Here is a 13,944-nt window from a genome sequence, read left to right as displayed (position 1 = left end):
GTAGAGCAGAAGTTGAGACCTATCTTGAAGTTAATAGATCTAATTTGAAAGCAAGTCAATCCTTACAGGCACAAAAAAAAAAAAAAATCCAGGAAAACATTCATTGCCATGCAGCATCTTGGGAATATAACCTATACAGTAAGGATTGATTCAAATGGTCCATTCCAAAACTTATTAATCAACTATTTAATGTGACAGTGATATAGTATGGTAAAACACACTTCAAAATACGTTTGCCAATTTAAGATACAGAACATCATCTCCCAGGCTTCAGCTGAGAATATCCTAACGTTATAACACTGAAGTTATAAACAGTGAGAACCTATCCATAATAGCATGTACATCTGGGGGTAAGGAACCCTGAACTGACACTCAGAAATTTGTTTTCCATGTGCTGAGGCTACTGTAAACATTGCTAAACTGAATTAATTTTATTCATCTTCACTCTTTCTTGTCCAATTTAGGCATACTGCCCACAGTCTCTTTAGCAGAAGAGCCACAACTGAACAGAGATGTTAATTTTGCTTTTCACATACAAGCTCTCAGAAGCAGACTATTTGTTGATTAAAAACAAAACAGAAGAGTCAACATGCAGGTGGCTCAGATCCAGCCAAAAGGATGATTCATTCTGCTTGTGTTTAAGGCCACACACACATCTCTGAGGCATATCATCTTACTTAGCAGAAAAACACAGAAGTTAGCTACTAGCGAAAATAAATAAATAAACCAAGAACAAATCTATAAAAAAAGTGGAAGGGCTGATTTTTGGCTATAATAAAGGAAAAATTGCTGTTCATACCAAACACTTTAATAAACAATGATACAGGACACTTGAATATTATTTAGGTCTTTCAGGCTTTAGCTATTTATGCATGCAAGTCCCATCTCATGGCTTCAACATGTCAGAAACATGGCACATTTTCAGAAATAAACAAAATGGCCATACTGAACTTGATCACAGCTGCTGCAATAAACATATCTTATTAGTCAATGCTAGCACAGTACTGCCCAGGAAAATCTTTCATAAGCCAGCTGCCTGATAAAACCAAATAAACCCCCAAACCTGGCCCAGTCTCCTACTAAAAGCCTATCAGTATCCTTCCATCCAGTGACAATAGAACTTGCAGACCAGTATGATCTTGGAGACTTAGTTGAACTTCAGACTCATTTTTCAGCAATTTCAGTTCCCCAAAGATCAGGCTAACTGAAATTATTCACACAACATTGCTAAGATTGGAGAAAAACCACCCCAGGTTAAAAACTAATCGTAGATCAGTCTGCTACCTTGGAAGCACCATGAATATGACCTTCTATCCTGTGTTCAGCTATGCTGTGGAAATACTTGCAGATGAACAAGTAAACCTGTTTGCAAAGCAGAAATAGCAAGGAATAGGTCCTCGTATTAGATTAAAAGAAGAAAAAAAATATCACTATTCTGTGAGCACAGAGGAAAGACTGTGGTAGGATTACACAGAGGAATTTAAACTGTGTTTATCTGCAAGTAAGAAAGAACAATCAATACCTTCATACAGCTTGTCTGTGTAACAGACTGCTTTTTAAATATATCTCCATCACTAGAAGTTATTTTAGAAAAAATAATTATCCAAGTTACTTCAGAAAGTTTGTAGGTCACCAGTACCAAGTTTTCGGTTTTACTTGTAAGACACACAAAAATCACAAGGTTTATAGAAGTAACACAGACTGCAAACATGCACAACAACTGGAAACCCAAAGAACTTGTTACTCTCATTTTCTTCTAAGTTGCTGAATACACTCGAAGATCCTTTCAGTATTATTCAGCAAATTATACTGCCTGCCTGTTGTAAAGAAAGTGCTCTGTGTCTCATAAGCAATGGTCAGTGCCTATCAGGGAAACAGAATAAGCATGTATGAGCACTAACAGATTGAACAGTTGGAAAAGGTCTCATTTCATTGTTGTGAAACAGTTTATTGATTTCCTTCACTGTGTTGCCAATACTGAGCTTAATCCTTTCTTGTGTACTCCTGTTTGGGCTTCATATTTGAAATGTATCTGCATTAAATTATTGTTGTATATGACTATATAATTATTTCTATCCATTAACTCAATGCCTCAAGTTATTGAAAACTACTTTTTGTCTCTTCAAAATACAGTGTTTTTAATGTTATATATGGTAATTTGAAAATCAACTTGATTTTCCTTTATCTTCCAATAAAGCCTACTTTGAAGATTGTGGTTATTCAAAATAATTCTCAGAGAAGTCTTCTGCAAAGAGATCTTGGTATAATCAGAAAGAATGACCTTATTCCATCATGAACTGAACACAGCAGCTGTGTTGCTGGCAGAAGATACATAGCATGCACTCATGGTGGTTTCCCTCTCTCGATCATAATCCATTATATACTGATCCAATTATTGCACAAAAAGCCTTTTTCTTATAGCACGCTCTCCTTTTCACTTCTGTCTTGCTCTGGGTTGGAGGAAAAAAATATCTTGTGGATGGAATGCTTACTGCTTTTCAAATATGTCATGCAAAAATGCCATTTACACCCACAGCCACCGCCGCCTCCTCTTTCTCCCTCCTCTTAGACCAAGACAAGTTTTGGGGTGGGGGGGCAGAGGGACACAGGACAGAGAAAAAGAGAACAAATTGAAGAATTTTTTCCAAGAGAGTTAAACTGAGCTTTATTGTAATATAATTTTTAGAATTAAGCACATATGCCAGATGACAGAATTTGAATTTGTCTTGAGAATTCACAAGACAATTAAAAACTGGAATCTCACAGGGAACGTATGGAGGCATGGAAGTGTCACAAACTCAGGTTAGAAAGGAAAGGTCTCACAGTCAAAGTTCTTCAGAAGCGTGGCTACGCTTGCATTTAAAACAAAACAAAAAAAAATGAGGAGCAAGTACAGTGACTTAGTTCAATGAAGGGTTGGAAAGTATGTTGCAATGTTTTGCCTCCAAACAATACTGTTGTGTAACTTCTCTCAACTTTTTCAATTAACAAGTGAAACAAACCCCTCTAAGAACAAAACAAAAAACATAGTGCCATATTGAAGATCTTTCATGTTAAAACAAACATACCTGTTCCTTCTTCTACTTGCTTTTCCCTTACACTCTGACAAGGAGGTAGGAAAATCATCTGCCCCTCTACCCCTTTTCCCAACTACTTTTCTTAGCTGGAAGTAGTATAAAACTCAACTATGCTGGGAAGTCAGATGCGATAAAAAGCCATTATGGTAGTTTTAAAACAAATAAGAAATGGAAAAATCTGTTTACTGGCATCATGTGCATTCATTCACATGAGCCATCAGTAACCCCTGAAGGCATTTCTGCCTTCAGAGCACAGAATAAAAGCCAATCTTCCCAATGAATATAATTGTAAACAAAGACAGTAATAATCAAATAATGTGTTTGAATGGAAAAGTGTCATTCCTAGCACTCATTTACAATGGACAGACAGGTAAAGAGAACCTGTGTCACTTGCTATATAAAGTTTAGAAATAAACAACCTTTAATTTAATGCACTATCTTGCTTCTGAACAGTCTTGTAAAACCCTCAGCAGTTCAAATACACAGTGAAAACTCACCAAAAAAAGAATCACAGTTATTCTTTCATTTCCACTTGTAAGCCAGTGCTGAAGAATGGGGGGTGAGAAGATCAAGAAATTAGGAGCAGTTATTGACATTTGAAATAAGACTTATTTTCATACCCTTGCTGCTTTCTCACTGTAAAACCCTCCCCAGTTGTTAAGCTAATGCTTTTCACATGTGACACACCACAGTGCAGTCTCCACATACAGGGAAATCTGTATGAAACCTTGAAAACAAGTTGTTTGGGTTTTTTTTGATAGGCAGCCACTTTCTTCAAAAATACAATGTAATCTTTCAGGGAAAAAAAATGCAAGAGTATACCATCACTCAGCTGTTTACAACCACCTCTGTGCACTCTCATATTTCCTAGATTTACCTTAAAGACAGTAATCTTTCTGTTTGGTCATAGCATTTTTGATCAATGCTTTTATGATTGCATCTTAGAAGGCTGAATGAATGTCACAGCATTACTGACAAGGATAATATTCAGGAGAGACACCCTGAAAGAATATTCATACCTGCATAAACCTAATACACTATGCCAAACCAAAATAAAATCCTTATCGAGTCAAGCCCAGAAGAATGAAATTCTTCGACCAATGGGTATCATTTATTTAATTCTTTGAAAGCCTGAGGTAAAAATTCTAAATTATTATGTCCCTTAAAAACATTATCATCTCCATTTAACTGAAGCACTGAGGTACAAAACCTAAGGTTGAGATCTACAAAAGTGTTTCAAGAAAACCCTGTCTGAGATCTGGATCCCACTGAAATGAGTGCAAGTTGGGCACTTAAACACTTTTCTGGAGTTCATTATCTCTACCATTCAAAGCCTGTTAATCATGGGATGTATTCCTCTTATCAGAAGGAACATATTGCTACACATCAGCTATCTATGGCAACTGCTGTGTGTAAATACCTGCCTGTACATCCTGTGGGTCAGTCTGCCCACCGCGGCTGCTGTGCACACACAATGACCGGATGGGTAGGATGGCTGGAGGGAAGCTGAGGACTGAAGCTATAGCAACCAGCTACAAGAATACTTAATGCTTGCATGTATTCATGTAGCCTTTAGCATACTCTTGTGCAGAACACCCATAAGATTTTGTTTAACTGTGTTTGCATTAGATCAAGCTGATATTTTTTTTTGGTCAGTAGGATTTAAATGGCCATTTACTCTAACTGTTTTAAACACTTTCCTTTGCTTATTGGAGCTAAAACAGACTTGAGGAAAGATTAATTAAGAGCTGTTTTAGGTTTTACAAAGGAAACTCAAAAGACTGAAGTAGACTGTTCTATGCCAGACAAAAAATTAAATTTAAATAAGTTTAAATTTAGATGTTTCTTTGCAAGACAACTATAAAGGTCTCAAAGCATCTACATATTAACTATCATATTCAACCAACAGAATGAATCAGCAAGCCTAAATATGCTTATAAAAATAAAAATTATAACCCTAAATATGACTACAATATCATTATCACACAGTATTTTTACTGCAGAATGGAAATATATCCTGAACCTCTATTAAAGGATAATCCCATAGTTATACAATGGCCAAAGAATGATGGATTTCCAATATTGTCTTTGGAAAACTATCCCGAACTACACAAAACTTCCTGAAGACACCTGTGGTGGAAGGGGATGGGGGACAAGGAAGCTGTAGTCACTTTTACACAAGAATGTCCTCCCTTACTAAAGAAAGTTTTGTATAGTACCAAATTCTCTTCCCAAAAAAGCCTTAATACAAGAATGCAGGGAGACATGGTGAAACTACTGCATTGTATGCAAGCAGTAAAGCCCAGGTGCAGACTCAGCATTTCCCCTCTACAAGACTAAGCAAATTCTGCAGCAACAGAGCACAAAGAAAAATCATCAGTCACAAAAATGTCAGGAAAAGGAACAGCACCAGAAGCAGCATTACATTTTCTTGTAGGCTTGTTTTTGATTTGTTTTGTTTGTTTGTTTTTTTTTTTTTTTTTTTGAGTGTTTTGGTTGGTTGATTTTCTTTTTTGGGTTTGTTTGTTTGTTTTGGGTTGTTTGGGGTTTTTTTTAAGAGTGTAACTATATCTCGACAGTGATGGTTTGGAAAATGATTCCCTCATTTATAGCCATGGAAAATGCATGTAACAAATTGCAGAGTTAGGATCAGAAAAACCATGCATGACCTTTTCCCTCTCAAAGGCCTGTAATCTTTTAGAATTTCCTTTTGTTTCTCATTTCATATGTGGCTCATATCTACTTCCACAAATGTTTTAAATGAGAGAATAATCTTGAATAACAAAGACTAGCCTCTTGTACCTGAAACCATCTTCCAAAACCAACCACTATCCAACAGGTTATCTCTGCTAAGAAGCCTATTTCCCAGACATCAACAGTGGTAAGTTCATCTTTCAGTCCACGAAAATCAGCTTTGTTAATTTAGCACTCTCCTCTTTTCAGAGATATGAAGAGGCTTACATTATTTATGTAATGCCATTCAAGAAAGCTTGCATATATCAAGAAGCAAGAATAATTTTTTGAAATTGAGCCCTAAAAAAAAATGTAGACCATAACATTTCTTTTAAATAATCTATATTTTTGACTGTTTTCTCCATTTTTTTTGAAGGGAAAAGCAGTTCGTGTTCCAGTGTTGTTAAAAAAAAAAAAAGAATAAAGGCATATCATCTGTTACACAGATACTGAAGATTTTACTAAATTGGTTTAGTTCCTCTTCAGTTTACTGTATCGCACGGTGTGCTTTCCCCAAATTAAAGTGAAAAGATACCTTCCCTACCTTTTTTTAAAATTAAAAAAAGACATGAGAAAAAATATTAACATGAATGTATTGGGAAAAACAAGCAGGGTGGGTAACGTGTATTTCCATTTTGTCAAATACAAGTAAAATCCAGGTGACAGAAAGCATGATTTTTATAAACAGAACAATAAATCCAAACTTTTCATTCAAACATTTGAAAGTATTCACACATCTGTGACTTAAGCTTGTCACAAGTAGCTGTGATGTATACTATCAAAATATACAGGGAATAAAATGCATTGTGTGTAGTCATCTCTGGAATGCAAGGGACCAGAACCTGAAGTGAACAATGTTAACATCTGGAAGAAACTGTGAGAGGCATTCAGAAGAGCAGATTTCTGTCTTTACAATCATATTTTTAGCTAAACACTATGATCTGCAGCACTCCCACTATTGTTTAATTGTCACAGAATTCTTAAGAACTGAAGAAACTGTTAGGATTTAATTTTTATACGTCCATCCAGAGGACAAAAAAGACTGTTTACTAAAAGACAGCTTTCTACAAAATTGAACCTGAATACAGATACTGTAATCTACTTTTCATCCTCAACCAATACACCAGTCATGTATGATAACAGTTGGCAGGACATCTTCAAGGAAAAAGTAATCCAAGGTCAGCTCATGAAAGAAAGCTTTTATCGGATGACAGTGTTACCCAACCTCCTTTGGCTGCTGATAGCATCATTTCTGTAAGGAAGCTTAGAAACTTCAAGCTCAGCACTGAACTAATGATTCAAAACATGGAATTAGTACAATAAACTTAATTCATACAGTGTAAGGAGGCAGACAAATGCACAAGAGCATGGTGAGACTGTGTATTCCAGCAGCCCTCTCTTCTCAAGGACATTTAAAGTATGCTTTACTGGTTCTACAATCACCAAGACAGGTAAAAAGCCCAAGAAATTCATTTGTAACTCGAGGCCTTTCAAAACATCTGTCCACCTCTAAACTTTTCATAACTCATGAAACACATCTGTCTAAGGGTTGGTAACCCAACAGTGCCATGAAGCAGCACTGACATCCTTAGAGCCAGCATCAAGCACCAGTAAAGAAACTATGGCCCATTACTTAGTTTTCTATGTCCAGGGAGTTCATGTTTCCCCCTCAGTGTTTTTATTGGATAAAATTGTATTGTTTGATAACACAAGGCTCTCCACAGTGTCTGAAATACCTACTTAGTCCCAGCAAGGAAGCTGTGCTGTTTATATTGCATTTTACATTCTTTTTCAATTGCACTTGTATTTAATAACAAGAAGAACAAAAATTTACACTTTGTAGCCAATATTTATATTTTCCATTTGGCAGTTCTGATAATTTTTCATACCGAGCAGAGATATAACTGACTCGGCAGACTGCATTTATCAACATTTCATCTGCTAAATCATTTCAGATAGAAAGCCAACTGTACTGTCAATAGAAAGCCAACTGTATTGTCAACAGTTGTACGAAGCGTGCTTCTAAGTGTATTATGAGAGAAACTCACAAAGAACACAAAATCAAAATAAGACAGTATAAGGGGGGGGGGTGGAAAACACGACACACACGTACGCCAACAGTTCAACATCTAAAGATTTCTTATTTGTAATCCCTAAAATGGAAGTTTATCTACTGCTGAGTACTTCTGAAATACAACTTTTTAAAACGCTGAATATACTTCCCAAGTGTCCCAAACCTCTTCCAAACTACTGTACCACGAAGGAAATGGAGCACCATCAAGAATTTCACCTACAGTTCTGGTAATTGCCAAGTTTGATAGTTTTCAAATATCGACTCCTAAAAGTAAAACAACCATGTGCTCATCGCTACCAGAAATACAAATTTCACAGGACTAGCCCAGTCCTAAGTGATACTTGCTGTGAAAAACAACACAATTATACAGGTTAAAATTTCAGAACAATTGTACTGACAACAGACAAAAAGGAAATCATACAATTATGAAGACAAAACAGCAGTAAGGACTTATTTTAATGCCAACAATGTGATCATATGCATGCATAGTGAAATCTTTGGATAGGTTTGCTGTGCATTATATTTATTTGCAGTAGATTTAATAATTTACTTGTTTATTAGCAAAAATTTGTAAATCATATCCTATTTTAATACTGAATCCTTCAACTTCCTTTCTTAATCAAACCTTAAATCTTCAAGCTAGGAGGAATCTCCATTAGTCACAAGGAAAAATGCTCAGAACGATAAGTAAAATTTGCTACCGTTATTTAAAGATGTGATTATTTCACTGTTGATCCTCTCAGCAGAATCACCTCAAAACTCTTCCTTTCACTTCAGAGCTTCTGTCCTCAGATCATCACAATTAATGATCACTACCAAAGTTAATATATCTAGTGAAAGTGTGCATTAGTTGACAAACAAAGTCATTGCAGCTCTACTGCACCTACTTAAGACAAAAGGACTGAGTACTCTGGTATTAGAAACAAAATGAGAAAAAGATGAGGGCAGAAAATGAAATTTCATGTATCCTACATCTCAATCTCTTTCTGTAGATGTGATTATAAGGGAAAAGAAACAGATATGAAGAACAGCATCACTTACCATTTCCTGAGATGCATACTTTGGATCTTCAGGATCAACTGACCAGTAGCAGTAATCAAAATTGAAAGCCACAGTCTTTTCCCTTGAGTCCCAAGTGCTATCAAGCCTACTGTCAACCTGACAACAGAAAGCAAAAAAGTCAGAAAAATCAATTCACTTTGAAGCTGATCAAAAAGTAAGCATTTTAAAACTAACAGGAAGTTTATCTAGGATCTGTATTGTGGAAAAGAAGTGACAAATATTATCCTCTTTATTCAATTTTCTTTGATGCTCAGAGTGAGATGAAGACATCCACAACAGATCTGCTGAAGCATTTTTGCTACAGCAAATGTTCTCCAGGCTGTATACAATAAACATAGTTTAGTTAATCTTCACAACATTGGCAGAAAAGCTCTATAACCTTTTTGATGTTTCTCTGTCATTATTCTGTTTCATTGAGAATCACATCACAGGAATGAGGCCCCAAATGAGAAAAAAAATCAATTTTTTTCACTGCATAGCTGAAAATGCATATCTCTTCCCCCATTTCTCCTTTGCTTTGTCACGGTTGCAAGCTAATACTTCTGTCACTGGGACTGCCCACTACAAACCTAACATACACAGATGAGTAATAATAATAGTGAAGCCTTTCTAGCATAAGAGTCAGAAGTGGTGACTGAAATTATGGGCATCGTGTAAGTCTTTCTGTATAAACTTGCCCAAATGATTTTTATTAAAACACATAAGTTTACGAACAAGAAACTGTTGGTTCTACTCAAAGAAGAGTAGAAAGTCAAAACATTACACAAAATTAACACCATCCACATATAATCTTGACCTAATTGGTAACTTTATCATAACCTTCACCTTTGCAATAACAAGTAGAAAAAAAGGTTCACAATAATTTAGTACCTAAACAAACCACTTCACTAATGGCCCCAAAAACCAGGGGTGATAGGGCTGTCTGCCAGTTTACTGAATAAAGGGCACTGTAAGTACTGAACTCTGCCACCAGCTGTGAAGTTTACAGGAAAAATAAATTTACAGGCCCATCGGACATGTGTGTGGTTTGTTTTTTTTTTTTAAAAAAATCCAAGAAAGAACAAAGCAAGAAGACAGAAATAATTCTAAATTATCTTTGAAGTGGTTTCATGTATTTTAAACCCTGCGTGATTCTAAAGTTATCACACTAAATTGAGTACAACCAAGGTTTCCTTTAGTCAGAATTAACATCTTAATGAGGCTATTTATCATCTTCAATAATTACATTTTCAACATGCCACAATTTAGAGATTTTTATGCAATTACATTTAATTTCCTTAGGTTTTCTGCAGCAATAAGTAGAAGCTAGCTTGGAGCACTGCCTTCCTATTACAATGTGTAAAAATTAAAAAAAACCCTAGCCCTCCAGCTCAGCAAAAGCAGCCTCTGATCACAGAGGTGATTACCTTCCTGATGAGAAGGGCTGTGTTTTGAACTACAAAGCACACCTACCCCAGATACAACAGTGAACTTGGATACATCAAAGACTGTCTAAATTTAGTTTATGCATAAAGCAAACTCAATCCCTTCACAAAACTCACCAGTTACAAAGCCTCAGCAGAGAGCACATCCACAAGTCTGCCATTGCCTCTTCAAATAACCCTTCTCAGCTTGCTACAAGCAGACTGCCCTGCTGCTGCGGTTTCCCCAGTATACCAAGGCAGACCCACAGCTCCTCTTTAAACAATTAAAAAAAAAAAAAAGCCAACCCTCCAGGTCTAACAAGGCTCAGCTGAACCCAACGAGGCAGCTGCACGGCTGAGGCCTCCACCTGCTGAGGGAGGCTCCCTGCCAGGGCCGGGAGCCTGAGGCCCAAACCCTCACAGCCCCATGGCAGGGACCAAAGCCTGCCCAAGGACCTCTCGTCCCTAGCGTAAACGTCTCTTCAAGAGTTTTTGTCACTTGTATAAGGAAATGGGGAGAGTTATTTCACAAAGCAGTGAGTCTCAGACTGCAAATACAGCCTTTGAGAAGGAAATACACAGGAAATAAACAACATTTTACATCCCTGACACCTCTCATACCCCGATATGTTTCCCTCTTCTTTCTTTAAAAACAAGCACCTGTAGTCAATACAAAACTAATTCTAATGGAAAAAGGTAAATAGTTCAAATCCTTTCATTCCATTTCAGCCAAGGTTTATCTTCAAAACCTAATGCATTGTTTCTCTTGAACCAGCAATCTAGAATCACTGGGTTGCTTGCAGATAATAAAGACAAGAAATAGAAAATGCATCCATCTTCTAGGATCCCCACAGTAATCTCATGGTTCATTTATTTGCCTTTCAAGCAGAACATATTTGACAACACAAAATTGCTTTGCTCCCATTCTACTAATTTAGTGAAGGACCATGGCAGCTTTACATAGCTCAAGAGTCTAAACCAGAGGGCTGGTTCCCATGCATGCTGGCTCCAGAGCTCTCATGGAGGACAACAGCTACATTCAGTTTATTTTTATAGCTTTTGGTCTTTTACCAAGGCCTGAAATGTAGCTGAACACATTTTGCTCCATTTCATACAAGTCAGTTGAACTCTGACTGTAAATAGAAGAGGAGGAGAGATGCAGGGAAAGAAATTATCCAGATGTTAGTAAGATTAGCATAAATTCCTAAACAATTTACTAACAGCTTTGAATGATGGCTTGCAGCCAGATTGCAGAAGCTTTGACAGATATAAAATACAGAAAGTGCAACTATACATTACATCCCCTATCAAAAAAAAACAACTCCCCCAAACCAAAAGAATCCTCCCTCACACTTTTGCTGCAATTATTCTAGAGCAGTGCTAGTTTAAACTTCCCCCTTAATATTTCTATTAGAATGATCCAATAGCCAAGCAGACATAGAAAAGCACCAAGATATCAGGGTCCTTATTTGAGAAAGAGAAGACAAAAAGCATACCTTTATACTTCTGACTTTTGCCACTTTGTCATCAACTTCTACAATCACTCTTCCTCCTTCTGAACTCTCTCTGGAAACAGAACACAAGAAAATCCATTTAAAAGACAAAGACACAGAAAAGTGCATGGCAAATTTGTAAACCCCAGAAATTTGCGTTTAACAAACTGCAAATCAGAGCTATAGAACAGATACTTTTGCTTATAAGAGACTCTGTGACATGAAGTAGCATTTGCAGATCTGCAGCCAGGTATCTCAGTAGTGAGAGGGGAAAAAATACAGGACTGTGGTAATTAAACAGTTTCAAAGTGCTTGTCCTAAATATTTTGTTAGTATTTTATTTTTATTTAAGGGTGAATTGTTTTAAATCACATTTACAAGGAAGTAGAGTGGAGCACTAGTAGCCTAGCTATGCTTTGTGGAGTATGGATCCACACCACAGACTTGTGAAGCGCAAGTGCTGTCAGGTTGCACTCCCTGATTTTCATCACATAATCAAAAGCATTTGTTGTAGTCCTCAAAAAAGTACCCTTTAGAAAAGCAAAACTGTCCTGAGATGTAAATGATTAGGATTGTTCCCCCAAGTGCAAAGGACCACGCAGTCATATATCCTGTCTAAAATTCCCACTGAACACAGCTATGACTGGCTACTACAGCCAACTTCCACTTCCAAAATGAGTCATATTAGAAAAGAATGGAAAAATTATGTGGTCAAAGCAAAAAAAACCACTTATTTCTGGGCTGACAGCATGATAGCTGCTTGAATTTAAGGATGTTCTTATTTATAAGTGTGTTGATTCACACCCCTCTCAATAATTATCGTGGATTTTTTATACATAGCAAGACAGAAATGAGGAAGAAGACATAAGTGGCCTACTTCTCTGACAGAGAAGAATTAATAAACCCTTTGGTACTGAGAGGCTAAGAAAAGGAGAATTTTTCTTTTTTTATGCTTCATATTTTTTCTATATTTTTCTTTGCACTCCGATACTGAAACATTTTGTAAGCTGCAACTTTCTGGTTAAGTTTTATTTTGATGAAACCTAATGCCTCTGTAAAGCTGGAAAAAAATAGTTTTGAAATAAAATAAATTTTGCCCTTAGTGCAGTTTTGTCATACTTTCTTTAAAATTAAGCTGAATGCACAGACACTGTGTCATTTGAGATTATCTGTGTATACATTGCCTGATAATCAATTAGATCAGTATCATCAGGTCAGTTAAAAACTAGGTAAGACAAAACAAGAGTTAGAAAATTCAAACCCAGTTGACCACTGTTCATTCAAGGCCCTAGGTCCGTCTTTTAACAGACTTCCTTACATGTGTACAGAAGTATTTACTCCCCTGCACTTCCAGGCAGCACACAGCACAATGTGCACTGCCTCTGGGGTCTCTCCTCTACGGTTCTCAATTTTTACCCCATGCTTTCTGTAGCAAAACAACATTCAAAACAATGCCTTAGGACATTCAAGACTTCCACAGAGACAATCACTGTTGTATTTGAGCTTTACAAGAATAAAGAAGTTTTAGAAACATTTCTGAGCATAGGCTGTCCCTTTTTTGCAGATAGAAATAATGCTGTCCTTTATTTACCATAAAGTCTCTGTGATTCATATTACTAATTTTGAGCACGTGCCTCAAGACAGACTGAACTTAGTACTTTCTGTAATGCATACTTATATGTAGCACCTCACATAGAAAATACACACACAGCTCCCAGAGATTTTATTAAGCTGTGCATGTTCAGCAGTTCAACACGTCAGTCACCAGAGTCCTGAGTTAAACCGCAGGAAAAAGAGGAACACTCACAAGAGAGAGAATTTGCATCGCATACATCTGGGTACCAAATGTTGCATGATGTACAGCTGGGTACTGAACAGAGGCCTCATAAGGCTCCCTAAAGAACAAATAAAAGACAAGTGCCTAAGGATAAAGGCTATGAGTATCTGAGGTAAAAATTTGCAACTTTTCATTTAACCTGTACATGTGCAACTTTGTAGATGTTTTGAAAAGCAAGTGTTTTCCAACACAAGTCTGGGGACTTGCATATCCACACACAAACTTCTGCCAGGTGAGCTAAGGGACAAAGCTGTTACACTGTTAC

At 36.7% G+C, this 13,944-nt stretch overlaps 1 protein-coding gene across 1 annotated transcript in view; it reads right to left on the bottom strand.

The window, feature by feature from the left end:
* Positions 1-13,944, bottom strand: part of STARD9 (StAR related lipid transfer domain containing 9) — a 119,530-nt gene that overhangs the window by 91,961 nt on the left and 13,625 nt on the right. The window contains exons 2-3 of the mRNA XM_042790852.1: positions 11,846-11,915; positions 8,926-9,042 (exon numbers count right to left, since the gene is read on the bottom strand). Of these exons, the coding sequence (XP_042646786.1) occupies positions 8,926-9,042; positions 11,846-11,915 (187 nt within the window). The remainder of the gene's footprint in view (positions 1-8,925; positions 9,043-11,845; positions 11,916-13,944) is intronic.

The sequence above is a fragment of the Tyto alba genome, unplaced genomic scaffold, assembly GCF_018691265.1.
Source record: "Tyto alba isolate M040663 unplaced genomic scaffold, T.alba_DEE_v4.0 Super-Scaffold_18, whole genome shotgun sequence".
NCBI classification, from domain to species: Eukaryota; Metazoa; Chordata; class Aves; order Strigiformes; family Tytonidae; genus Tyto; species Tyto alba.
Note: the sequence above shows the minus strand (reverse complement) of the source record. Positions and strands in the feature narration are given on the sequence as shown.